This window comes from Phyllostomus hastatus, unplaced genomic scaffold, assembly GCF_019186645.2.
Source record: "Phyllostomus hastatus isolate PE091 unplaced genomic scaffold, TTU_PhHast_1.1 phas_contig_16, whole genome shotgun sequence".
NCBI lineage: Eukaryota > Metazoa > Chordata > Mammalia > Chiroptera > Phyllostomidae > Phyllostomus > Phyllostomus hastatus.
In genome coordinates this window covers 21,305,769-21,333,586 of record NW_025333643.1, presented here as the reverse complement: position 1 = coordinate 21,333,586, position 27,818 = coordinate 21,305,769, and the positions used below count along the sequence as shown (strand labels likewise).

The window sequence follows — 27,818 nt, the reverse complement described above, 5'->3', positions numbered from 1 at the left end:
TGATGTCATCAGATCTGGTGTGTGTAAAAGTTTGCTCTTGACTTCAAGAAAGGTGCAGTAAATGCTCTAAGAAGGTCTAAAAACCCACTGTTGGATCTTGCTCAAGTCCATTCACAGCTGTTTCATTGCTAAGCAATCTTCATCCTTACCCCCATAATCTTTTATAGGTCAGCCCAGCCATATTCTTTCTGAATGTTTTGGGGAGGGAACCATTTCTAGGAGACAGAGGGTCTTTGTAGCAACCCAGCTCTGCTGGGTAAAATGTGGGGGAAACAAAGCCAGGAAATTAGCTCCTCTAATCGCATTAGCAGGATGTTGGGCAATAGACTGTTATTTTCAGGAAACTATTTGTTTCACAAGGTACTGAAGCAGAAAATCTCCCTGTCGAAGGTCACTCTTTCACACAGATGCCTCCCTCCCATTGAGTTAAAGCCAGGCTGCACCCAGTACCACCATGTTTGTATTTCTTGAGGAGAAAAAGGAGTCATTTCTGTGATACTTATTTGCCTCCAGTACATGTAGCCTTTGATTAGTTGTGGCAATGGGAAGACAGGAATCAATTCAGTTCAAGGTAAAGCGGAAGATCACTTCACACGGTGACTCCCATCTCATTCCCTACTCACCATCTTTGGGATAAGGAGATGCAGTGAAGGGTGAAATATTCAAGTCAGCATGAGTACAAGAAGAAGCCTGGAGGCTTTGGAAAGGAGCCCCAGAGTTCACCTAAAATAAATGGTGCTCTTTGAATATGAACGGAACTGAATTATAGCTTATTTACAGACTGGCCTTGTGACATCTCATTTCCCCATTTTAGGGAAGCATCAACTGGGTAGTTAGTAGGCCACTTCACTTGAAAGAACTGGGTGATTTTGCTAGCAGCATGTCCTGCCATCACCACATAAGGGAGCCACATTAGGAGGCAGCTGCAGGAGGCCCCAGGTGCCATGGAAACGACTTCATCTCCAATCAGTGACCCATTGAAATTTGTGCATTTGCCTGGCCGGTGGGTCTCATATGGTGGAAGCTGCAGGAGAGGTGAGGTTGTCAGAGGTTCACACTGACAGAAAAAAAAAAAAAAAACAGTTACTTGGCAGGAAGCAGTCTATTCTCCTTGTCATGAATGCCAGGTTCAGTTAATCACTCCTGGTTTCCACATTATGGATTGAGCACCTACTATGGACTAGGATCTTTCTTGGCCTTGTAAAAGTACATTTTTAAATGATTGTTTTACTAAAGGGGATTATGCAGTCTAGCAAAACAAAGTATTTACGTTTTTAAAAAATTCATAGCTAAACATATTTAGTTTCTATTTTACATAGGAAAAATAATGCATGAATTCATTTACTCATTTAACAAACATTTGTTGACATCCTTCTTAGAAAACTTCCGTAGTTAACAGGTTTTGGGGACAGACTTCCATGATGGAAAGTCATCTGGCCTTGGGAAAATGTTTTACTATTATTTAAGTCATGCTTTTCTCATCCATACGTTAGGCATCGATAAAGATATGGTAAGGAGACAGTGCATATAAAGGCATGATGATCTCTCAGGAACAGAAGCCTATGTGTCCTATTGTGTTTAATGTTCTTAACAATCTTGTGAGAAATCCATTTTACAGAGGAAGAAACTGATGCTTAGAGAGGTTAAGTAACTTACTCAAGATCACACAAAGAGAAAGGAAGAATTGGAATCCTTATCAGTCTGACTCTAGATCCTACACCCTTAACCACTTCAGTTTCTGCCTCCCTGTAGAAAACTATATGACTAACCAGGCTTGGGGATACATGTGACTGGAAATTGAGGTTTATCAGTGGAACTGAATGGTGGGACTGGAAAAATAGGTCAGAATAAGATTTGTAAAGATATAGAAAAGCTATTTTAATGACTTTGAACTAAAATTCTGTAGGTATTAGGGACTGCCAAAGAATTTTGAGCTAAGAAAAAGCAGCCACAATTTTGGAGGGTTTTTAAACGCTTTTTTAAAGTTTTTTTCCTGTGTTACTATGTTCTTCCCCACCATTTCATGTGAAGCATCTTATTCTTCCCTTAGGGCCCAGATGGGGCTTACTTGGGTGGGAATTACGATAGTGAAGTGCTGGATTAGGGTCAGAATTCAATGCTTAATTCCTGATCCTGCAAAGAGTAGTCTTTGCATCAGGGCAGTGTCCAGTTTAGTGAGCTCTATGAGGTTTCTCTGTGCAAGAGAGCAAGGACCTTACTGCTACTGAGCCACGAAGAATATTCAGAGCTTGTCTCAGCCCTCTTTGATCACCACGTAAGGGTAAAATACCTACTTCCCCCTAAATCCTCTAAACCTCTTCTATGTACACATTGCTTCTGCCTGCACAGTAAGAGACATTGCACTATCTGTGTGGATGAAAGACAGATGATGATGATCTGGCAAACACTTAGGATTAGGACATTTGGCCCACTCCCCATCCCACAACTAAGACAGATTTCCATTAAAATGATGCCAAGACATGAAGCTGCCAATGACTCCTATCCAGTGTAGTTTCTTGGCCAGCTAGTGTCCACTGGTGGGCATCAATGCTCAGGACAAAACCTATTTGCTATCCATCAGTTAAATTTCCATGTTCCCCTTATTCACCTAAACACATACCCTGGATATTTCAAGGGTTCCTTTCCTGCTGTCATTTGCTAATTATGCACAATTTGTAAAGGATAAGGGGGCTTTTCTCTAATATTTTGTTCAGAGCCTGATGTTTAGTAGCTCTGATCTGTTGAGTGTCTATTTCATGTCTAGCCCAATACTTAGGAGGATTCATTATTCAAAGAGCAGGGATACTGTGAGGTGGGGGCACTAGTATTTAAAATGAAAATTTTAATAATAAATACTAAGGGGAAAGAAACTGATCAAAAAGTATGAGAATAAATTTATTTTTTTCTTATTCTTAGGTTCAATAAAATTACATTTTAATTTCTGTCATGTCCAGGTTTTGAGAATGGAGAATAAAGCAGTTGATAATTTTTTTTTTTTTGCTAAGCTTTCTAGTCAAGTCATATATCAGAGTAGTATATTCTTCATTTAACATTTGAATTTAACAGTAAACTCTGAAAGGGAATCATTTTTTTAAAGACTTCTAGGGCTTTATTCACTTTCACAATAGTCTCTCTTGACACTTTGATAAATCATTCATCTGAAAGCAAAGGTCACCTCATTCTCCTTGTCTGTTTTCTTTCCTATGTTTTCCACTAGTCTGTCAGGTTATTTGTTGGCCAATATTTTGGCATTTGTTGCAGGCAGTTCTCCAACATTACTTTTTCATTTACCGTTTGTTTTATCTTTTGGAAGGTCTGCAGTAGCTTCATTTATTCTTCCAAACAAAGTATTTATTGATCATCAATTGTACCAAGTTCTCTTTCAGAAGCTGGGATATGCATAGAAGTGAATAGGACAGTCCCTACATCCTTGTCCTCTTGGGGAAGATACTCTTGTTTGGGGAGTGAGCACATCAACAAAGTGCTGTGGAGAGAAATGAAGGCAGGAAAGGGTATAGGAAGTAGAGATCTGTGCTGGCAGGGGCAGGGGGTTGCAGTTTTAAAGATAATGATCTGGGTAAGCCTGTTGCACAGCTTTTATGGTTTAACAAATGATCTCAAAACACAATGGCTTAGGAGAACAAATATAAGCTGTCTCCTAGTTTGTGTAAGACAGGAATTTGGGAGCAGCATAGCAGGGTGTTTCTGGCTTGAGATGTCTCATGAGGTGGCAGTCAAGACCAGTCAAGACTGTGATGGGATCTGAAACTTGACAGGTTGGCAGAAGGTTTGAGTTTTTCACTGCTGTTTCCAACAAGCCCCTCAATGGGGCCATTTTGGTTTCTTTGCAATATGATGGCTGGCTTTTCCTAAGACCAGAGATTGAAAGAAGAGCAAGGTGGAGCCACAATGCCTTTGACTTGGCTTTGGAAGTCACGCTGTCATTTCTTCAATGTCCTAGTGATGACACAGTCAGTGCTATTCAGTGTGGGAGAGAATGACACATGAGGGGACTTGCAGGAGGCAAAGGTCATTGGGCCTGTATCGGAGGCTGGTCACCACTGTGGGCCTCACTGAAAAAGTGACATTATAGCATCATATTGGCCATGGATTTTCAGATTTCCACATCTGTCAAAGAACACTAACATAGATTTAATAATGGCAACTAAATCTAATGTAAAGTAGAGAGGGATATTTGTGTGGCAGCCAATTTTGTATGTGTTCAGTTCATTGTAAATATTTTCAAATCCTAACACTTCTGTTTCCCTCTATAATCCTGCAACTATGAGGCTTGTGTAACAAACCTTAGGCTAATTTAGGATGCTTATATTGTCTCTTAATTTTGAGAGTCACCTTGAAGGGTAGTGCTTTTATCTGTTTTAGAAGTAAGGAAATGGAGACTGTGTAAGAGAAAGTGATTCCCCAAGGACACATAGCCAGCAAGTAGCAAAATTGGGATTCGAGTCCATGCCTATTTGCCTGAAAGTCCATATTCTTTGCACTCTGACTCTCTATCAAAGTGTTATTTATTTTTTATTTTTACTGTTATTCAATTACAGTTGTCCTGATTTTTCCGCCATTGCTCTCCCCTGCCTTGCCCACCCCTACCCTGCCCCGCTTCCTCAGTCATTCCCCACCCTATTGTCTATTACTATAGGTCCTTTAACAAAGTGTTATTTTCTATTTCATACATTGAGTTGGCAGCAAATCGGTGTATTCTGCTTTCCTATCTACAGCTTTATCAAACAGTACAGGTGAATTCTTGCTAAATGGAGACTTCGTTGTCACAATGGCCAAAAAGGAAATCTATATTGGGAATACTCTGCTAGAGTACAGTGGGTCTTACAATGCAGTGGAGAGAATTAACTGCACAGATCGCATTGAAGAAGACCTTTTGCTTCAGGTAAAATCTTGACCATGAGCCCACAACCCTTTTCTTCCTCTTGGGATCACCAGACCTGCAGACATCGTCTCCCTTTTGTCTGCACATCCCAGGTGCTGTCGGTGGGGAAGCTGCACAACCCCGATGTGCGCTATTCTTTCAACATTCCAATAGAAGACAAGCCCCAGCAATTCTACTGGAACAGTCATGGGCCCTGGCAAGCCTGCAGCAAACCCTGCCAAGGTATCAGTTTTTAGGTTGAGTTTGGGGGACTTGAGGTATTCCTTTGGTTTGTTTGTTTTTCCAGTTTTATTGGCATAGGATGGATATTATAACACTGTATAAGTTTAAGGTATACAATGTAATGATTTGATATATTGCAAAATACCACAGTAAGTTTGTTATCATTCGTTACACACAGTTACAATTTTTTCTTGCCATGAGAACTTTTAAGATCTACTCTCTTAGCAACTTTCAAGTAGACAACACAGTATTGTTAACTACAGTCATCATGCTGTACATTACAGCGCCAGGACTTACTTGTCTTGTAACTGAACGTTTGTAGCTGTGATCACTTTCAAGCCATTTTGTCCCCTCCCTACCTTTAGCTCACACCTCTGGCAACCACTTGTCTGAAATCTTTTTCTGTGAGTTTGGTATTCTTTTTTGATTTCACATATAAGTGAGATCATGCAGTTCTTTCTTTATTTGATTTGTTTCACTTTGAGATATTTTGAATTAAAAAAGAATGGAGGTGTTTTTAACTTTTTTAAGGAACAGTCAAATATGCATGCTCTTCATACAACTATCTGCATGCATTCTCTAACCTCTGTACTGAGTCTGTCTCATCACTTTTGGCTGGCATGTTAAGCTTTTTTAGGGCTTCAGGATCTGTTAGGGTTTCTCATCCTGAGAGGTCTGCACACATGTGTGAAGCTAAACGAATCAGCTGTCACTTTGACTTTCCAGAGACATAGATTTAGTAGTTGTATGATATGTTATTTATTTTGTTTCCTTTTGTCTGAATTAGGGGTTGGCAAACCACAGCCAGTGGGCCAGTTCCAGCCCACAGCCTGCTTTTATAAATAAAAGTTTTATTGAAACACAGGCACACCAAGTTTTTACATGCTGCCTGTGAGCAGCTGCTTTTGCCCTATAGTGGCAGAGTTGAGTAGTTTCAACAAAGGTCATATGGCCTACAAAAATATTTACTATCTAAACCTTTACAGGAAATGTTTACCAATTCCTGGTCTAAATAGTAAGTGGAATAGGATACTCTTCTCTAATTTTTCCTGCTGCTTAGGGGAGCGGAAACGAAAACCCATTTGCACCAGGGAATCTGATCAGCTTGCAGTTTCTGATCAAAGGTGTTATCAGCTGCCCCAGCCAGGACCCATCACTGAACCCTGTGGCACAGATTGTGATCTGAGGTAAGGCCAGTGTTTCCCCATGGTCTTTACAAATGAGTTGTGAGGGTCTTGCAGGAGGTCTCTGCATTTGAGAAACAGGAGCAGGTGCAGGGGATGATGGGCTTTAATCCCCTTCCTTGTGTTTCTGTGAAATGAAGCATTAACCAATTTCCCATCCCTCTGAAACTGATGATCCAACCCATACACCTACAAACATCTTATCTCTTTCTTAAGGATTAAAACTAACTAGTAAAACATGGCACTTGCCAAAAACACTTTTCATTTGACACTGACAACTCACTGTGTGGGTATTATTATGGTTGAGTTGCATCTTATGCAAAAGTTTAGTTTGAAAGTCATCAGATAAGGGGGAAACTTTATTATTCAAAATACCTATAATGTTCTATAGTCACCCAGAGTATATAAGCCCCAGTAGAACTCTTATGCACATGAAAGTTATAGTGTACTAAGGTAGAGTCATAGAAGGAATTAGAAGAAATTCTGTATACAAATGTCTAAATATTCACTCACTTTTGTATTTAAGAGAAATCTGAAATCTGAGCTGAGAAATAGTTGATGCGTGCAAAATTCTTTAGTTTTCCCATTTGCCTGCAAAGTTGGCTGTGTCATGTTTGAATATTAAGTAGTCTGGGTATTGCATTGGATAGTCTATATATCAGCTAAATACTGGTAACATGAGTTGGTGCTTTATCCTCCTTTTACAGAAAAAATGTATATAAATGTAGAATAGTTTGGAAATCTGTTAAGGTCTCACCATTCATTAGAAGCAAGATGGATACTTAAGCATTTTCAAGTTCCACATCATCATGCTAAATCCTCTTAAGTGGTATTGGCAGCCTGTAGAACTGGAGTGAAGATAGGAAGGCATTCTCAAGGTTATAAGAGAGAAGAGCAGTGCTGTTGTCAATTAGTCATGTCTGTCATGGGAACAGGATGGAGAGACATGGTGTGAGTGTTACATCTTTGCCAGTCCTAATCTGAAGTCTCTGCCTTTGAAGCCCTGGCTCTTTCCACCCCACAACACTTCCTCTCCACTCAGGGTCACAAGCTCACAGCTTGTCAAAAAGCATTGATGGAGGCCATTATAGAAGGAAAATCCCAAAGCATTAAAAGGCAGACATTTATACTAGGCAGTATTATTCTTGTTATAGGTAACATCCATATGAACCCATTGCTTCAGCCAATTGAGTTAAGTTAGAATTAAAAGTCTTTTCAGAAAAATAATTAGGTAGTTAATACTAACCTGAATTAATTGCTCAAGTTTAGGGAGGAAACATTGAATTGATGGGTAGAGTCCTTGAAGCACACCCTCAATAAACTGGAAAAGGTGACATTTTACAATTAGCTTTATATCAGTTATCACTGAAAACACCATTATAACACTAATATTAATTACATTATTCAGAGTGATAACTACTCTGCAAGTAATAATAGAGTCAACCATTTACTAAGGACTATTTTTAACAATTATAATTATCTTATTAATGGTCTTATGTTAATAAGATAGTTCTTTTCTTATATATAAATCTTATTAATTAATTAATATCATATTATATTAATGCCCTTTAGTTATCTTATTAATAACCTACTAAACAAAACACTGACATAAGTATTTTTATTATTATTCTAAATTAACAGATAAGGAAAACAGAAGCTGAGAGAAGTTAAGCAAACTGCCCAAGGTCACCCAACTAGTTAGTGAAAGAGCAGGGCTTAAATGTGCCCTGTTTGACCCTTGAGCCTGAATTCTTAAAACCTTAGAGGAAGCTGTTTTCATTCTTAATTCGGGCATAATTAGTGATACTCATTGATTTCATTTTGTGTAGCTTTTCTTCCTTTGTGAAAAGAAATAACTCCCAGGAGTTTTCCGCTCCATCCCTGTTCTCTATCTTACTTAGACCCCTTCTCTGTCATTTCTGCACTGAATCAGACCAGGAGAGTCGGATAATGGGGCAGTTTCGAATGGTAAATGCAGATACTGTGGGACTCCTGCCTGTAGCACCAAGCATGCTCTTAGAATTGTAGGGACGGCAAGTTTGTGCAAAGCATTTCGAGTACTAGAACATGACCATAAAAAAGAAAAGATTCTTTAAGAACCCTGCTTTAAGTTTACCCATGGAGCAACAATTTCATGATGGAGATAATGTTCTAACTGTTACTTCAAGAAACTAAAAATTTTCACTTCAGATTCCACAATGAGCCACAATGTAGTTTGTAATGGTGCTGGCTAATCCAATGTTCTCCAAAGTCCCTCTAGCATTGGAAGCTTTCAGATATAAAACAAATTTTAGAAAACGAATGCATTGAAAGGTAGCCTTGAATCTGTGAGACTTTTCTGTAGAATTGTGTAGAAGATCTCAACTGGATATCTCCTCAAACTGTTTTATTGATTTATGTCAGGGTTGTCAAACTCATTTTCACCGGGTGCCATATCAGCCTCATGGTTGCCTTCAAAGGGCTAAATGTAATTTCAACTCCTTAACAGTTAAGTAGTAGTTACATTTATACAGTCCTAAAATTATTTTGGCCCTTTGAAGGCAACTACAAGGCTGATATGGCCCCCAGTGAAAATGAGTTTGACACCCTTGATTTATGTGGAGTTATGATACTTGAACTTGGCTGGTGAATAAAACACCAAGTAGTAGTAGTAGTAATTGTAATAGTAGCAGTAGTAGTAGCTACTTCTTTGAGTGGGTGCCACATACTGGCATGTTAAATGCTATGCTTGCCTTGCTTCATAATCTTCGTAGTAGCCCTGTGAAATGGATACTATTTTTCCCCATTTCACAGATGAAGACACTGAAGCTTGGTGAAGTTAAGTTGCCTACCTAAGGTAAATAGCTAAAAAGTGTCAGAGCTTGCATTCACACCTAGTTCTTTCTGATTCCATAACTCATTCTCTAACTTTTATTAAAAATCATTTCAGAGTGTCGCAGGTTCGATTCCCAGTCAGGCCACATACCTGGGTTGCAGGCCATGACTCCCAGCAACCGCACATTGATGTTTCTCTCTCTCTATCTCCCTCCCTTCCCTCTCTAAAAATAAATAAATAAAATCTTTAAAAAAATCATTTCATAATACCTAGGTAAAACCAGGGCTTAAAATCTTATTTCATCATATAGTAGGAGCATCAAAGTTGCTATTCTAAATTTCCCATTCAGAGAAAGTCAACTTTTTTTATACTTAACTTAAAAAAGAAATACTTAGACTCTACTGAGACCAAAGGAAAACAGCAACTCAGGGAACAGGCTTTGATGATGGTAGCACCTCTAGCTGATTAAAGAAAAGAAGGTAAAGGAATTGTAGCCATTTTTTTGGTAGAAATGTCTGGTACAAGTAACAGCTTATGAGTAAGAATTTAAAAATGAAAGGAAGAAAAGGGAAGTTTAGGATTAGCTTATAAAGCCTAATAATAACTAGATAGGTGTATACTTATATCTAAAATTAAGTAGAAGATCGTTTTCATTTGTCATCATTCAAACTCATATTTTTATGCCTTTTATGGATTGTTGGAAAAATAAAGTTGTTCACAGAAAAGTATACAAAGATACAAACCGAGCCCAAAGAAGGTGTTTTGTCTTTCGTCTGTTTACCTGACAGTTGCTATAATTGTGATTTGTACTAATTATTGCCAAGTGGCTATGTATAAAACTGAAAGATTGAAGAGAGAATTATTACTAATTGGTCACAGTCTAAAATAGTTTTTCCCAAAGTGTGTCTATGGAACCTTAATCCCACAAGATGATCTGTGGTGGACCAGCATGTCGGAGAAGCCTTACTGACCATCTCCCCTGTGTGGACATTCACAGTACTGATTAACATTGTGAAGGCTCTGAGAAGCTCTGCAATACAGAACCCTGCTTAAATCAGTAGCTCCCAAAATTATTTAATGCCATAGTGCAGCATACACTCACAGAGACATCACGTTTTTTTCTGTCTCCACTTATTAACAAACACTTTGTTTTTCTGAAATATGGTAATAAAATACCATCGTTACATGAAGCGAACTGAATGAATTCAGAACATTGAAGTTGAGACAACCTTCCAGGGAGAGACTATGAACCAAATAATAACTTTTGAGAAGTTTCCCAAGGCAGTCTTATGGACCTTTCAAACTTTTCAGGTTCTCTGCTCAAATTCCAGGGATTGTGTGAATCTCATGGAGATTCTATTATACTTTTCCAGCATGAGCTGCTGGGATGTTTTCTTGTGGGGGCAGGAATCTTGCCTCCCTTACCCAAGATGGAAAACAACCATTCAAGAAGGAAATGGTGAGGAAGGCAGAAAGAAGGTAATCAAGAATTAAATAACAGATTGAAGTTCCAGATGCCTCTGCTGAATTGGTCCATATTTTTGCCTTACTTCCTTAGGGAAGTGGGGCTTCACCCAGATTAAAGTTTGACAGGATGAGATAAAGCATTGATTTACTGTCCCTCGTTTAACATGTTCCAGTTAGAGCAAAAACCCCAATATACTCTATCACTGGAACAGAAAATCTCAGTAGCCCACTTCACATGCCAAATGCAAAAGTAGGTAAACTCTGGCCTACTTTTGAGCATTTGTGAGGGTTTGCAAAATAAGCATGTGTCCAGTACACCTGTTTTCTTCCTGAGTCCTTGTCCAGAAAAGGTGTCCATGGAAGAATTCTTAGGGCATTGGTGTTTGCCAAACAACTGAATTTCTGAACAATACAGAATTAATAGTCAAGAGTGAATCCAAATGAAGACTATAAAGACAGTAATCTTCTTTGATTGTTAGATTTAATCAACACAATATTTTTCAAGTTTATTTATTTAGACTATTCTATTCAGTTTAAGCATTTTTTAAAAAAAATTATAAGCATTGATCATGTTCCTGGGCATCAAAAAACAAGTCAATTTATTATCCCATTCTAAGCACCTACTGTGTGCCAAGAAAGGCCAATTATGGGGTACTATAGATGAAAAGGTACTGTCTGACAAAGATTTGTAGATTCAAAACTAATTATAAAGATGTATAATTCAGTGATGAATGAATAGGTGGAACACAGATTTTTAAGGCAGTGGAAACACTCTATATGATATTATAGTGATGAATACATGTCATTATGCATTTGTCCAGACCCATGGAATGTACAACACTGAAAGTGAACCTTAATGCAAACTATGGACTTTGGGTGATAACAATGTGTCAGTGTAGGTTCCCCCATTATAACAAATGTGCCATTCTAGTGGGGGATGCTGGTAGTAGAGTTGATTGTGTGTACTGAGGAGACAGGGTGTTTATGGGAAATCTCTTCCTCTCAACTTTACCATGGACCCAAAACTGCTCTAAAAAAATAATCCTTCTTTTTTTAAAAAAAAAATGTGTAATTGAATTGTGTGCATATGATTCATGTCTTCAAGGAACTTAAGGCCTTTACTCACAGTTCAGCACACTGAAATTCACAATTACAGTCCAAATTATCCATTCTTTTATAAATTCACAGGATGTTCACTGAGCACTTTCTGGCATAGGCCTACATAAAGGAGATTTCCTGAGGAGAGTTTCCAACAGTGGTTCTCTCTTAAAAGCAGCCTGCTTGACAAATGAAATGCTGTAGAATATGAACCTTTTAAACATAAAATTGCTTTTTTTTCTTCTGTTGAATTCCAGTGGATTTTTTTTTCTTGCTTGAATTTTAGATTGACTGTATCATGGGAAAATCTTTACAAAAACAGAGCCTCTAGTCACCACTCCATGACTTCCATGTACATTGGTGGCCATGAAAAAATACAGGAATATGTTGGTTTAAAATTGGATTTTAGTAGCTAACTGTGGCTTTGCATTTCATGGTATTTGAGTTAAGGAAAAACAATGAACTCAAGTCTTCCACCAGTTGAGTATAGATAAGACATGTAACAGAACTCTTGGTCTGTTCCCGTTGTTATACACAGGTGGCACATTGCTAGCAGGAGTGAATGTAGTGCCCAGTGTGGTTTAGGGTACCGCACATTAGACATCTTCTGTGCCAAATATAGCCGGCTAGATGGGAAGATCGAGAAGGTTGATGACAGTTTTTGCAGCAGTCACCCCAAACCAAGCAGCCAGGAAAAATGCTCAGGAGAATGTAACACAGGAGGCTGGCGCTATTCTGCTTGGACTGAGGTAAGCTGATTTTCTCTAAAAGAGATTCTTCTTCTTGAATGGTAAGTCTGATTAGTTGATGGTGATGAATCAACTAATTCATTCATTAGGACTGTGTTGAGAAGCCCTGTTTAGCTATATGGAAAAAAGAGTACCAGAATTAATTTGTAATGCTTGACATGGCCATGGCACGTGGAAAATTGGTAATGTTAGAACAAATCATCCAATAACTTTTTCCATACCCCATAGGCCATTTCCAATTTTGTTTTTCTTTACCCATTCATTAATACCGACTTCATTATAAATCGGGCAAATAAATTGATAATATGAACAGTTTGTCCCAAAATAACAACTAGAATTGACCAAGGATGGTTGATTGATTGGTTGGCTGGTTGGTTGTTTCTAAGGTCTGGCAGAGACAAGCCAGCCTAGCCAGGATCTTGAGCATGCTTGATAAGAAACTCCATTTTATTTAGTTTTTTGTCTTTTCAGTGTTCTGAAAGCTGTGGTGGTGGAATCCAGAGGAGAAGGGCTATTTGTGTCAACACACAAAATGATGTCCTGGATGATAGCAAATGCATACATCAAGACAAAGTCACCATTCAGAGGTGCAATGACTTACCTTGTCCACAGTGGAAATCGGGAGACTGGTCAGAGGTGAGATGGGAAGGCTGTTATTTCCCCTAGGTCATCCCTGATACTCTAAGTCCAAGTCTCCCCTGGGCTGTTCAAGTTTAAACCTACTGCACCTTTCTCCCTTCTCCTGTTGAGGAAACAGAAACTCTAGTCCTCTACTCACTCCATGACTGTCATACTGGACATGACTGTTCCACTTACAACTTCAGAGGCACAGTGGTTTTAGCTGGACCGTCCACCACAGCAGCTTTTGTTGGTGACTTTGAAGTTCCAGTCCCTCATCTCTTCTCCTCTTTGAGCCCTAGCTAAGTCAATGTAAAGGGAATCGAGGCTTTAGTAATTATAAAACTGCACTGGCTTAGATCTAAAGTAAATAATGAGGTGTCCTACTTCCTGATATTAAAAATAGGAGAATTAAGACAATGGGGTGGGGAGAAAATTTAATGTAGGAGGTGGATGGGTGGGGCAGGGAAAAGTAATGGGGGAAAATGGGGAAAACTCTAATTGAACAATAAAATTTTTAAAAAATAATAAAAATAAAATAGGAGAATTAGATACCAGTGAGTGACTTATCTGACTTATCCATCCAGTTGCTAGTGGAAACTTGGAAAAGGGAAAGTACCAGGCTGAGTATTCCAGATTTATACCTTTCTTGCCCCTTACCTTATGAAGCATAAGGTGAACCCTTTATTACTGAGCACAGGTGGCCCCAGGATAGCTAGACAAAGATGCTAGAGCCTCTTTCTTGCTTTTATGCTAGTGTTGGCACTCACTATTAACATAGCCCCATGAGATTCTCACTGAGTGAGTGACTCCTTACACCTTCTTTCTGGAGAGCAATAGAAGGAAAACTGAAGTTTCTTTTTTTATGGGCAATGCCAGGAATGTGAGGAAGGAAGTGTTTCCCGTTAATGGCTTCTGTGTGCATGCCCTTATCTCATCCATGAAAATGCAGAGTAACTGTTTACTTTCAGCATCAAATAAATGTGAGTCTTAAAAGGATACTATTATAGCCCGTTTAATGGCAGACAAGTAACAGTGTCTGATACCTGGACAAATTAACACTAAACTTAGTGCTTTCATTCTTTGTTAATAAGCTGCCTTAGCTTAAACTCTAGTATTGTTTTTAAAAGATGAAAGAAGGTAGTGGGTTTATTTTTCTTAGATAGCTGAAGTATCACTTCAAATTAAGTAACAAACTTTTGCAAGAACACTTGATAAAGTCAAAGCTGGGAAAATCAAACATTTTTCAAGTTTTTTTATAATGAGCATAGACAATAATGATGATTATATTTAACACTTATTAAATGAGCTTGTGGTAAGCATTTTACTTGGAGTCATTTTCATTTTTTTTCACAACTGTTTGCAGTAGGCACTATGTTCCCATGGTATAGATGAGAAAACTGAGGTATAGAGAGGTCATGTGACCTCTGGATTAAAACCCGGGTTGGTCTGACTCATGAATTCCCAACACTTAACTCTATTCTAGAAAACTGTGACTCTTGTTCTTCAATATTTCATGGTGTTGTATAGAGTTTATTCTGTACTTGAAACTGACCCAGAGCCAGTTTTGGAAAGAAGGAAGGAAGGGAGGGAGGGAGGGAGGGAGGAGAGGGGAGGGGAGGAAGGAAAGAAGCTTTGATATATTTACAAATTGCCATGAGAGAGAGGAATTGCTGTGAGAAAAGGGCACACCTGCTCTTGTTAGTCCACAGACGACCCTGGGACCCACATTACATTGTCCTGAACTGAGTCTGACTCATTGTGCTTTCATTCCAGTGCCTGGTCACCTGCGGGAAAGGGCACAAGCATCGTCAGGTCTGGTGTCAGTTTGGTGAAGATCGATTAAACGATAGAATCTGTGACCCTGAGACCAAGCCAGCTTCCATGCAGGCCTGTCAGCAGCCAGAATGTGCGTCCTGGCAGGCAGGTCCCTGGGGACAGGTATTTCAAATGATAAAGTTCTTAACTACATTCTTTCCTTTTTATCTGGAGAGGGCTCACAGCCTGACATTCCAGCACCAGGGATTTCTCTGCTGTAGCTGTGACTTGTGCTATACCTTCATGGCTCTGTGTCAAAGCAAGAGAAACTCTACAACCATTTCATTACATTTTCTGGGATTGCCATTTGCCCTCCTGCTGCTGATTATCCCCTTTACAAACCCATGTGCACGTCTTTACTCTTAGTTAAAACTAGATTGAGACACAAACATTTGAACAATTCACAACACATCTCGAGTCCATCTGACGTTGTTTTCTAGTTTGCCCCTATGCTTCTGTTATAGAAAATGGGATCCAGCCCCAGCGTCTTTGGCAGGAGGGTCTGGACTGGAATTTGGGTGGAATGTTTTGGCCTCCAATGTTTCCAAAGCTCACCTCTCATAAATAAGTCAGACTCTTCAAACAAGTTAATTAGATCAAAGGCTGCAGAATTATCTCACTTGCAAGAATCTCTTCCGAGTCCCCTTGTCTGTAGGTTTTAAGTCTTAACTAGATCTATTCTTAAAGGACAGAATGAAAGTCTCTCTTGGGCTTGCATTAGAGAAGCCACTACTCTTGAAATTAAGTCCTCCCCAATATAGAAGCAAAAAGCATTCTGGTACTATTTAAGTAGCTCTCCAGGTTCACAGGAGAAGCAAAACAGCTGTCTGCTGTCACTTACATAGTATAGTATCTTGAAGAATGACTTCTTCCACCCTGTCCAGTCACAGCCTCAGCCACTTCAGTTGTCTAGCTCGCATCTTCATTTCCAATATGGCTGTGGTAAAGGGAGTACCTTTATTGCTACTCCCTGACACTTTCTGTCATTAGCATTAACAATTTTCCAAATCCTCCCCATTGCACAGCATCCCTAGTCAAAAGGTCTGATCACTCTGCATAAACAGGGAGAGTCTACATACACTTCAGATATTGCCTCCTTTTTGTCCCCATCTTCATAACTCTTACGGACTAGTAAGAGGAAAGATGCACAGCTCAGGGTCACTATTAAAATCTGAATATAACATCTTTTAGAACTGGTGGACCTATTTTTTACCCTTGTGCACACCAGGCCAGTCCTAACCAGAAATTTGTTCTTCCTTTGCCTGAATGTGCAGTTCAGGGCAACAAACTGTGTTTTAAAATATCATTTAAGAGTGATGTCTGTTCATAAGAAAAATCGTGCAAAATGTTATTTAGCAAAATAAGAAAACCAAACATACTTGTAACTCTATCATACAGAGATTACTATTATTAATAGGTTTGATTTCCTTTTCAAAACTAATATTAAGATTATATTTTCCGTTTTTTTTGTTTGAAGTAAAACTCATATACAAAATTAACCATTTCAAAGTGAACAAATCAGTGTCATTTAGTACATTTATAATGTTATGCAACCACCACCTTTATCTAGTTCCAAAACATTTTCATCCCCCCAGAATACTCACTAAACAGTTATTTCCCATTTGCTCTCCCTTTAGCCCCTGCAGTCCACAGTCTGCCTTCTTCCTCCATGGATTTACTTATTCTAAGTATTTCACATAAATGGTACCTTTTGTGTCTGGCTCTTTCATATAACATAATGTTTTTAAGGTTGTAGCATCCACATTGCAGAATACATCTTTTCTTTATTCCTTTATATGGCTGTGTAATAATCAATTGTATAGATACAGAATATTTGTTTATCCAGTAGTCCCCCATGGGACACTTGGATTATTCACACCTCTTGGCTGTTGTGTATAGTGCTGCTATGAATATTCATGTATGGGTGTTTTTTTTAGTACCTAATTTCAATTCTTTTTGGTATATACCCAAGCGAGCTGTTGATGGGCCATTTGAACCTTCTATGTTCAACTTTTTAACTACCAAACAGTTTTCCACAGAACATGCATCCTTTTACATTTCTACCAGCAATACACAAAGGGTCCAATTTATACACATCCTTGCCAACACTTCTTATTTTCCTGTTTTTTAATTATGACCCTTCTATGGTTTTGACTTGTATTTCCCTAAGGACTTGTTGACCATCTTTTCATGTGTTATTGGCCATTTGTATATCTCCTTTGGAGAAATGCTTATTCAAGTCCTTTGCCCATTATTTAAAAATTTGTAATTGTGGTAAAATACAGATAACATTAAAATTTACTGTCCTAACCATTTTATGTATACAGTTCAATGGTGTTAAGTATATTTATATTGCTGTACAACTAATATCCAGAACTTTTCATCTTGCAAAATGAAAACTATGTCCATTAACTAACTGCCCATTTGCCCTCCACCCAGCCTCTGGCAACCACCATTCTACTTTCTGTTTCTATGAATTTGACTATTCTGGATACCTCTAAAAGTAGAATCATACAGTATTTGTCCTATTGTGATGGGATTATTTCAATTAGCATAACACCCTCATGGTTTACACATGTTGTAGCAGATGTCAGAATTTTCTTGCTAAAATTTTTGAGGTGGAATAATAATCCACTGCATGTATCTGTCACATTTTGTTTACCCATTCATCTGCCAATGGCCACTTAGGTTGCTTTCATCTTTTGGCCATTGTTAATAATGCTGCTATGAACAAGTGAGTACATTAATATCTCTCTGAGACTCTGCTTTAGATTCTTTTGGATATATACGCAAAAGTGGAATTGTTGGGTTATATGACAATTCTATGTTTAATTTTTTGAGGAACCACCCTATTTTTCATGATTCTGATAGCTACAGTGTGAAAGATATACAAATGATTGAAGTGTACCCTCCTCCTTCTGTGGGTTCACAGTTAAGGAACTGAACTCCTACACATATACTTCCAGTGGAGGTAGAAATAATTTCAAATGTTAGAGTGATAATTGATCAGGATAATTTGTACAGAGCAGAATCGCCTAATTTTAACTGATCTCTTTAAATGCCTACCTCCTGGCCCACAATGATGGAAATAATTTTTCTCATGTAGAACATCATGTGAAAAGTAAGGGAAATAGAAATTTTGCTGAATTATGTGTGCTTTTGTTTTATTTCTTTGTCCCCAGTGCAGTGTCACTTGTGGACAGGGATACCAGCTCAGAACAGTGAAATGCATCGTTAGGACTTACATGTCAGAGGTAGATGATGATGTCTGCAATGCAGCAACTAGGCCCACTGAGGCCCAGGTAAGTCTTTTTCATTCAACTCAGTTGTTACCTTTGTGCACCGAGATGCTAAAACTTCGCAGAACTTCAGTCAAATTGAAGTCTTTTTATAGGTAAGTATGTAGGTAGAGAAAACTGTTGATTAAATTATTCTGGATTTACTTATTTGTTATATTTTGAATCTAATATTTTGATGTATGAGTTTTTTTGTTATCTGGTCATTGAAATGTATGTAGGTTTGATCCTGATTTTTATTGGATGGCAAATGTTGATTGTTTGGTCTTGTTTTCTTGAACTTAGTTTTTTAAAATAATTTTAATTAGGGTTCAGCAGAGTCATATGTATTCAGGCAGCAGTGTGCTGGTGCTGGCTTGTTCCTACATATTACTGTTATCTATGCCCTTGAGTTATTTACATGTGTGTGTCTGTATGATGGAAGTACTATGTAATGGTGAGCTACTGTACCTCTCTTCCCAATTCAATATCAAACTGGTAGCTTGAAATTGGCCATAGTGAGAGTATTTACAGCACAGAAGTCAGCAAATACTATATATTTCAGGGTTTTGTTTGTTTTATTGATTGTTTAGACACAAGAAAGTGATGGAAAATATTAATAATGAAAATTAAACTTAAAAGAGTGTCGTGTCTGCAGCTGTTACATTGTGAATAGCACAGAAATTAAGAAAATATTTTTCCAGCATTTGCAAAGAAATCATTCATGTCATTGATGAATGAGTAAAGTTCTTACATGCATCTTCATTATTTCATTTCACCCTATTCTTAAAAGTAAACTAAACATCAACTAACATTTATGTCAGAGTGACACTTGTCTAGCTCTTATAACCATAGTTTGTCAACAGATTCAAGAGTTCAGCAAAAATCAACAAAACTATTCCATGAGAATCAATTGGCTGTATGGAATTTTAAGTGAACACTTATACATTTTATTGTTATTTGCAGGTTGTGTGCTACACATTCTTTATACCAATACAATTTATAATAAACACATATGTACATATAGAAACATATATGTGTATATTCATATCTATCTACACAAACACATGCACACCTTTTTTCTCAAGAGAGCTACTTGATAATCACCAGCACACTGCATTATGTGGGCCTTGATTTTGGCATCATTTGTGTAAAGGGAAGACTTGGGTTTATATATCAGCTTTGCCAATTCCTGAAGACAGGATTTGAACCCAGACTTTCTCCAGAAGTCATGCTCCAAGGCTCCGCTGGGCAACACACTGCCTCTGCCTTGAGCACCCTTAGTCTGCTGCATGCAAACATGTGTTGTTTATGGATGAAGTGTGTCAAAAAAGTAAATGAAGATGGCAGTGTTGCCCATGTTGTTATCGCTAATCAGTTAATCAAACACGACTCATGAGTTGTGTCATCTTTATTTTTATTACTTTATTGAAACATTCCAAACCACCATATTATAAATGCCTGGGAAATATTAGCTATTACATCAGAGAAGTCATGAAGTAAGGACTCAGCAACTCCCTTAAAGATTTTAAACATGTGTTTCTCCCTAAACTGCTCTATAATATCCACTGGATTAGAGGGCAGGCCCACAGTTGCAGCATGTGAATGACTTCTTCCCTCTATGAAAAGATCCCCAAGGTCTTAGAATTTTTAGTTCTTATATTTTTATATGCCATGACCATTAAAAGTGTGCATTGACATAAAGGTAACTGGCTTTCCGCCCTTCTCCCATCTAGGACTGTGAATTACCATCCTGTAACCCTCTCCCAGCTATCCCAGAAGCAAGGAGAAATGTACACAGTGCACCTAGAACCCAGTGGCGATTTGGGTCTTGGACTCCAGTAAGAAATAGAATGGTAGAAGTTGTGGGGGTGGAGGGCAAAGAAAGTGTTCTCTGATGTGACCATAAAATGGATTGCTGTTCAGTTAGCAACTAATTCAAATAACATTCTGCATTATTTTATTCCAGTGCTCAGCCACTTGTGGAAAAGGTACCCAGATGAGATATGTCAGCTGCCGAGATGAAGATGGCTCTGTGGCTGATGAGAGAGCCTGTATAACCCTGCCTAGACCAGTGGCAGAGAAAGAATGTTTTGTGACTCCCTGTGGCCAGTGGAAGGCTTTGGACTGGAGCACTGTAAGCAAGTGCATTCTTTGGGACTGGAAGAGGATTGGGGCACAGTAAAGGGGATGACTCTAACAGGTCTCAGATGTCAATGGATAACATTTTAGAATTGGACTTAAATTTAGATTGGGATTTAAATTGTGCTTCATGTATGTGCAGCTGATATAAATCTTAGCCAGATGGATAAGAAATGCACATTTTTAAAAAACATGTAAGTCAATTTAAAATCTACTTAAGCCCCTATCCTGTTGGGCTCATTGGAAAGCCAGTCTTAATTGAATCACATGAGAATGTAGTAGGTGTGTAAGGTAACAAAGGCAGCAAAGATAAAAGGGGCAGTACAAAGATGGCCTTTCACCCTGAGTCTGGGTGTCTCCTGCATGCTATGGTCCCTTGGAGTCCAGTGGCTCTTGGCTTTTCCACCAAGAGTAAAAAGTGAGAATGTTCATTCTGTGCTTTGCACCAGGCCTCTATGCACACCAAGCACCATCTATGGGATTTTGTAGAAGTAGAAAAACCTTTGTCTCAGGGAACTCCTGATTTGTGCCTTGCCAAAACCACAGAGTCCAGGAAATACAAAGGTTAGGATAGGTGAGGAGACATCACAAGGAAAATGGAGACTAATATGTCAATAGATATCATAACATATATATATAATTTGAGAGGTAGATTCAAAGAGAGCTGTGTAAACATTCAGACATTGACATTTACTGGCTGCATGACCTTAAGCTGTCTGGTTAAAGTCTTTGAGCCTTAATTTCTCCTGTTCTTCAAAGAAGACCAAAAAATACTCACCTTCAAGGATGTTGTGTGGATTATTTGAGATTGTATATGTTAAATATTTAGTTTAGCACAAACTGGGTGCTCAATAAATGGTAGATAATCTCATTCTCATGTGTGGAGCCTCCAAACATACATACAGACAGACAGACAGACAGATATCAGGTACATCTGTTTACTCACTAAGTATTTGATAAAGCTCACTGTACAAAAATCGGTGAACAACAAATAATAAAGTCCTTACTGTCATGGAGATTAGTCCAAAGGAGATTCAGGCCCTGAGGACATAGAGAAATAGATATACAATATAGCAACAGGTACTGGCACATATTAGAGAAAACTGCAGCAGAGTACTGGCAATAGAGAAAGATGGCTGTGGTTTCAGACAGGGAGGTCAGAAAAGGGCTGGCATTGATTGAGCAGGACTAAATTAAGTGAGGGAGTAAGCCACATGGATATTCCTGTGGTACAGCAGAAGGTATAGCAGATGTGCAGACGCACAGACCTGAGATACGAGTATTCTTGGCATAGTAAAAAAATCCATAAGGCCAGTGTGGTTGGAATGCAGTGAGTGGAGGATGACAGGAGGTGAGCAAAAGAGATAGCCAGTGACCATATCATTGGGGTCTACCAGTTCAAGTAAGAACTTTAGACATCCAATAATATCCAAAGTGAGTTTTGGGAGTCACATGATTTGACTTTTGTTTGTGAGGGTCACTGTTTGTGATCATGTAGATGGCAGACTGGGGAGTGGAATCAAGGTTATGAGCAGGAGCCCAGATGAAAAGCCATTACAATAGTCTGGCAAAAGAAGATGATGGCTTGGACTGGAGGAGTGATGGTGGAGGCAGTGAGAAGTGTGTATTCTGAACACTGAGCTGATACTATTTCTCAATGAAAAGACTATGTATGGGGTGAGAAGAAAAGGGAGGAATCAAGGATAACACCAAATTTTTTGACCTGATAACCTGGTGAGTGGTGGGCAATTTACAAAAAAATGTACTTTCATGAGTTTATGACTGCTGAATGACTGACCCTTTCTTTTTCTGAACATTCAATGTAGTGTTCTGTGACATGCGGGCAAGGTAAAACAACCCGGCAAGTGGTATGTGTCAACTACAGTGACCATGTGATTGATCAAAGCAAATGTGACCCAGATTATATCCCAGAAACTAGCCAAGACTGTTTCATGTCACCATGCCCTCAACGAACCCCAGACAGTGTCCTGGCTCAAAACCCTTTCCAAAATGTGGGTTATCACCCCAGGAGCTTCAGCCCTAGCCAAACCCATGTGCTTGGTGGAAACCAGTGGAGGACCGGACCCTGGGGAGCAGTGAGTATTTACTGAGGTCTTTTCCTAACTTGCCTTCTTCTCTTTCACTGGAAGCACTGTTTAAGGAAAAACAGACTAAAAACACCTTTGAAGCATTTTTTCCACAAGAAATTGACATGCATTTTCACCTGTTTGGGGGTCATCTGCAGTGGGTAAATTGCAGTCCTTGAGAAAGTGCTACATAATGCTGTCTGCGCGCACCTATAAGCTACCTTGACTGGGTGGAGAATGGGGTGTCACTGCTGGGTGACATGATCAGACGGCCTCCTGGGAGGTGCTGGGAAGGCTGGAATGAGTGAGACTGGAGGCAGCACTGGCCATTCTTACCTGCAGGGAAATTAAAAGGGCAGAGGAACTTTGCAGAAAGGGAGCTCTTAATGAATGTCATTTTTCTTCTTGCTATTTTCCGGATGAGTGCAATGTCAAAGTGGCATGATTGCTGTGTAATTTGTAGCAGTAGATGATGGTCCTGGATGGGGTGGGGAGACACAGGAGGCTAGGTAAAAGCTGTGTGTAGAAAAGTACTATAACTTGTGGACTTTGGCAGGTCCCCTCTGCTCTTCAAGCTTCAGTTTTGTCATCTGTAAAACAAAGTTAACCATAATTCTGACTTTCCTGAGTTGTAAGAATTAAACTCAGTGATGTAAATAAAGGGCTTTGCACTCTGCCTGCCACAGAGTGAGACCTTAATAGGTGCCAACAATAATCTTTATCATTACCATTGTCCTTCAAAATAGGAAGACCTTGAAAAATATTTAATATTCAAAGGAAAAATATGCTTTTGAATGTTTTTAATTTTTTACTAAATAAATTTCCAACAAAAATAGTCACATTGTGGAATATTGGCCATGTGGAATGGAATTGCAGGCAGGAGGAGGAAGCACCAGCCCTGGTTGGTGTGAGGGTTAAGGGTTTATTCATCACTCCGGGGTCTTCTTTTAAATTATTTACTGTCTGTTTCCTTCTAGTACTGCTAATTGTGTTTAATTATTTCTGGACTAATTATTTCTGGACTAGAAAGAGACTGTTTTTCACCTGGTTGTTTCAGTAAATCAGAGTGACTTTCCTAGGAATTCTGATTAGCTGCTGCACGTTTGCGAGTGTCCGTTGTATATCTGCCAAGTTGTAGGGACCTTTGCATCCCATTCTCCTGGCTTGCTTTCCTCTTCATGTTCCTTCTCCTGGCTCAGAAGTGACTTTGGTTCTGAGAAATCAAAGCGTGACTAATCACTAGGTATCCCACAATTTTTCTGATTGAAAAATTCAGAACTTCCATATGTGTTCTAGTGATAACACTAGAAATTTTTAAAAAACATTTTAAAGCTGCTCCTATTTAGGACTGCATTTAGGAGTGATACATTCCTTTGAGACTGAATGATTCTGCCCCAGGCAGAATTCCCAATTAGGGGGAATTAGGTAACTTTTTTGCAGCAATGGGCAACACCATTCTTTTTCCCCTTTGCGCCTGTTTTTTGTTTGGTGATTTTTTTTCTAATTTAAGTAAGGCTAAAGTTGGACACTGTGATCATTCAGGCCTCATTTATAATGCCTGCCCTCCTCCCAGGAGTGTGTGGGATGTGCATGTGTCCTTGCGTGATATGGCACACAAACTGTATATGTGTGCCTTCTGTGGCAGAAAAGGCAGCAAAGAATCATAAGCACTAGAGAGTGGGAATGTCAAGTTTACATTGGGTTCTGGAGGAAGAACCTTGTTTTACAGTAGACTTCTGTAGAAACTTGAACCCTGTATGAGGCTTTCCATGTATTATCAGTTAGGGGTCTCTGGTTGCAAGCAAAAGAAAAGAAATTGACTCTTTCAATTGAAAACAAAACAAACAGCTGTTTAGCCCCAGTACAGGCAGAGACCAGTGCATCTTCAGAGATCTAGTTCAGGTCTTGCCAATTTTTTTCTGCAAAGGGACAGATAGAAAATATTTTGATCTTTGTGGACCATACAGTCTCTGTCACAACTAACCAGCTCTGCTGCTGTAGCACAAAAGCAGGCATAGACAGTAAACGAATGGGCATGGCTGTGTTCCAATAAAACTTTGTTTATAAAAACAGGCTGTGGGCCATATTTGACTCCTAGACTGTGGTTTGCCAAATCCTGATCTAGGTGGAGCAGTAACTAAAGGATAACTTCTTTAAAGAGTTTCTGTGGTAATGAATCCCCTTTACCTCTGAACCACCCTTGAGTTACCCTACTCAGGATTCAAATTCCCAGGAAAGTTTGATTGTTTGGCTTGTTCAACTTGCTCACACTTTAACCAGGGCAGGGCAGAGTATTATAATAGACAGTCCCACCAAGGTGGCATCCATTGGGAGAGGAATTGTTCTTTACAAGAGAACTGGACTGCCAGATGTAGGGTGAGTATATGAGGCAGGTAAAAAAAGCAGGTGCCCATTACCTCTTGCTTCTTTAAAGGCCATTTACCCATTTTTTTGTCCAGTGGAGATGATAGGTGCAGGGTTTGTTCAAAGAAATATCTACCTAGAAAAATATGTCATCTAAAGAGCATAGGAAAATTGTCAACAAAAGAAGTGCAGAGTGAAATTCTACAACATAGGCCTTGAACTAAGAATCCCTGTTAATCAAAAAAGACAAAAGTGAACCTGGAGAAGATCAGGTGCAACACTGAATCTGCGAGTGGGAGGATAAAGACCTATGCTGGCTGTGGGCTTGAAACTGTGCAGTGCAGTTTCAGGTGTGCAATTCCATTGCTTGGCCCCATATGATCTTTATCTCTTTGGTCAGATCCTCAGGAGGAAACATCTGATTGGTCATTGGGCAGCAGTTGATTAGTTTGTCTTGGATCAGGGATCAGTCCTTGCTCCAGTAGGCCATATTGAAGAGAAGGTAGAATGTGGCTTATAGAGCTGCTTCTTCCAGAAACTTGAATGGGACCAGGCAATAAATCCTGTGACCAGTGCTGTGGGAGTTAACAGGGATATGAGTTGTGACAGAGCCCTCCCTCAAGGAGGTTACTGTTTTGTTGGGCCATGTACTCACAGGCAACATAATAAAAAAATAACACAAGATTTCGTTATGAAGGGAATATTTGAGGGCCAAAATATGTATATTCCAAATCTATTTATAACATGGAAGTTCCTTCCAAACATTTCAAATTCTGATCCCCAGACAAGGCCAATTAAAATAATAGTTCTCTTTGTTTTTTATTATGGACTAAGCTGTTTCAAAAGTAGAATAAAATATTTTCAAGTTTAGAGTAAGTATACCAGAACCATCTGAGAATAGAGGTAGAATATTTTAAAACACTCAAAATTTACCAAAATCAAAAATTACCTAAATATTTTCTCAGACAACATTCATAAATCTATTTTCTTGCTCTATGCATATTTTTAAATTAAAATCAATATATTTTAACCTCTCATAATTTGACAAGCATAAGTAGGAAAATTGAACTGAGGTCCAATATGATAAGCAAAATATATTCACATCATTATATGAAAGAAGCTGACCAGCAAAAAACAGCATTTACAGGTACTTTGAAATAACACAGGTGTGTGCTAAGGTTTGACAGAAAGCACAAAGCAGCCGTTAGAACCTGGAACTCAAAACATTGTTGCAAATGCATTTTGATGTGATAAATTGTGGGAATTACATTGCTTTGAGAACTAGATGGTTATTTTATAGGCAAACTATTAAGCATCAGATTAAAGGATACTAGCAAACACTTTGGGTTTCAAAAGATAACAAAGTTATGGAAAAACCACTAAGATGTAGATAAATAAAAGAGCTTTGAGAAGCTTGTGTGGGAAATTAGCTGAAATGCAAGCATGATTCTGTGACAACCATGAGAGGGGTGCTAGACTGAATGTCCATTCAAAGAGAGCTTTATCCATATGAAATTCAATGAAGTTCATTGGGAAATATATAGAAAGAAAGAAAATAAATCTTGCTACCACCAGCCACTAAGGTAGACAGACCCTATTATTAAGGGAGAGATTGCATCATTACCTGTGAGAAAATTATGTCAAAGTGGTGTTCCATATAAGTGAATGAGTTAATATGAAAGTTTAATTTCAACAACTGGCTATTAGTTAAAGCATGAAATTTGATACCTATGTTGAAAGGGAAGTCAAATATTGGTTCTAAATAAGTACTTGGAGTTTTGAAAAGAAAAGAATGTCTCAATAGACTGTGGTGTCATTCAACACCTGTCAGAAATGCAGAGAAGATAAAGGAGGACCATAAATAGGGCTGCTTTGGAAATAACAACACATTATCACTCATTAGACATTTTCTGGACACCAGCATTTACCAAACACCTACACTAGAAATTTACTGAACACCTATTCAAGGCCTACCATGTGCAAAGGAAAAGCCATGTTTCTCCTCTCCAAGTATTTATTATAAGACTTCCACATCAAACGATCCCACAGGAGAGAACATCTGACAACTGCTTTCTGTCCGTTGTGGATGATTTCTGTCACTTTTGTCTCTGACCTTTCAGTCAGCTGTTTTTTGTGATCCTAAAGTGGAAATAGAGGTGGGGATTAACCTGTTAACTGATGTCTGATGTGTTCAGTGTTCTAGTACCTGTGCTGGCGGGTGGCAGCGCCGTGTCGTTGTATGTCAGGATGAGAACGGATACACCGCAAGTGACTGTGTGGAGAGAATCAAACCTGATGAGCAAAGAGCCTGCGAGTCTGGGCCATGTCCTCAGTGGGCTTTTGGTAACTGGGGAGAGGTGAGAGTAAAAGTCTGTTTATACGTCCTTTGGAAAAAACATAGAGTAATTTTGTATGACCAAACTGTGTTATTGTTTATAGTTTATTTGAAGTAAGAAGAATTAGCTCCAATGAAAGCTTCATGATTTGAGATTAACTAGGAGACCTGTCTTAATGCTAAACTACTTTAAAAGTGCATTCAAGACTAATTATATAGACAGCTTGATTACATTAGAGAGGAAAATTAAGAAAGAATGCAGATAATGCTAATTTAAATTGTTAACCTCTGCTAGTAAAAAAAAGGTGAAGGCCTGTAAAGTGATTGAAAATATGTATTAAATTAGTTAATGGAAATTTTGACATCTTCTTCAGAGTTTTGGGATGTTTGTGATACACTCTTATTCTCATAGCATGATGTCTCCTGTTATTTTAAACCCCTGATGAAACCAGAATGAATAGGTGCTATTTTTCCTATCAAAGGTGATTCCTTTTAAACATGAAGTGAATAAATTAGCTGTGTATTCTCAAATAGTGAAATTCTTTAGCTGTTACTTTTTAGACTTTCCTAAAGAGTTGCCTGTTCTTACTTTTTATACCATTTTAAAGAGTCTAACTGATGAAGGGCAGTGTGGAGTATTTGAACCAGAGACAATTGGGTACCATTCCCAACCCTGACTCATATAAGCTACGTGGCCTTGGCAAAATGTAACTTTGCCAAACATCTGCATCCTCTTCTATA

The 27,818-nt window shown here is 38.7% G+C and overlaps 1 protein-coding gene across 1 annotated transcript in view; it reads left to right on the top strand.

Moving 5' to 3' along the window:
* ADAMTS9 (ADAM metallopeptidase with thrombospondin type 1 motif 9) overlaps positions 1 to 27,818 on the top strand; it is a 165,864-nt gene that overhangs the window by 62,988 nt on the left and 75,058 nt on the right. The window contains exons 17-27 of the mRNA XM_045832055.1: positions 4,737 to 4,903; positions 4,996 to 5,125; positions 6,186 to 6,312; positions 12,228 to 12,438; positions 12,910 to 13,074; positions 14,833 to 14,997; positions 18,057 to 18,176; positions 19,886 to 19,990; positions 20,119 to 20,286; positions 22,118 to 22,387; positions 26,938 to 27,099. Coding sequence (XP_045688011.1) covers positions 4,737 to 4,903; positions 4,996 to 5,125; positions 6,186 to 6,312; positions 12,228 to 12,438; positions 12,910 to 13,074; positions 14,833 to 14,997; positions 18,057 to 18,176; positions 19,886 to 19,990; positions 20,119 to 20,286; positions 22,118 to 22,387; positions 26,938 to 27,099 — 1,790 coding nt within the window. The remainder of the gene's footprint in view (positions 1 to 4,736; positions 4,904 to 4,995; positions 5,126 to 6,185; positions 6,313 to 12,227; positions 12,439 to 12,909; positions 13,075 to 14,832; positions 14,998 to 18,056; positions 18,177 to 19,885; positions 19,991 to 20,118; positions 20,287 to 22,117; positions 22,388 to 26,937; positions 27,100 to 27,818) is intronic.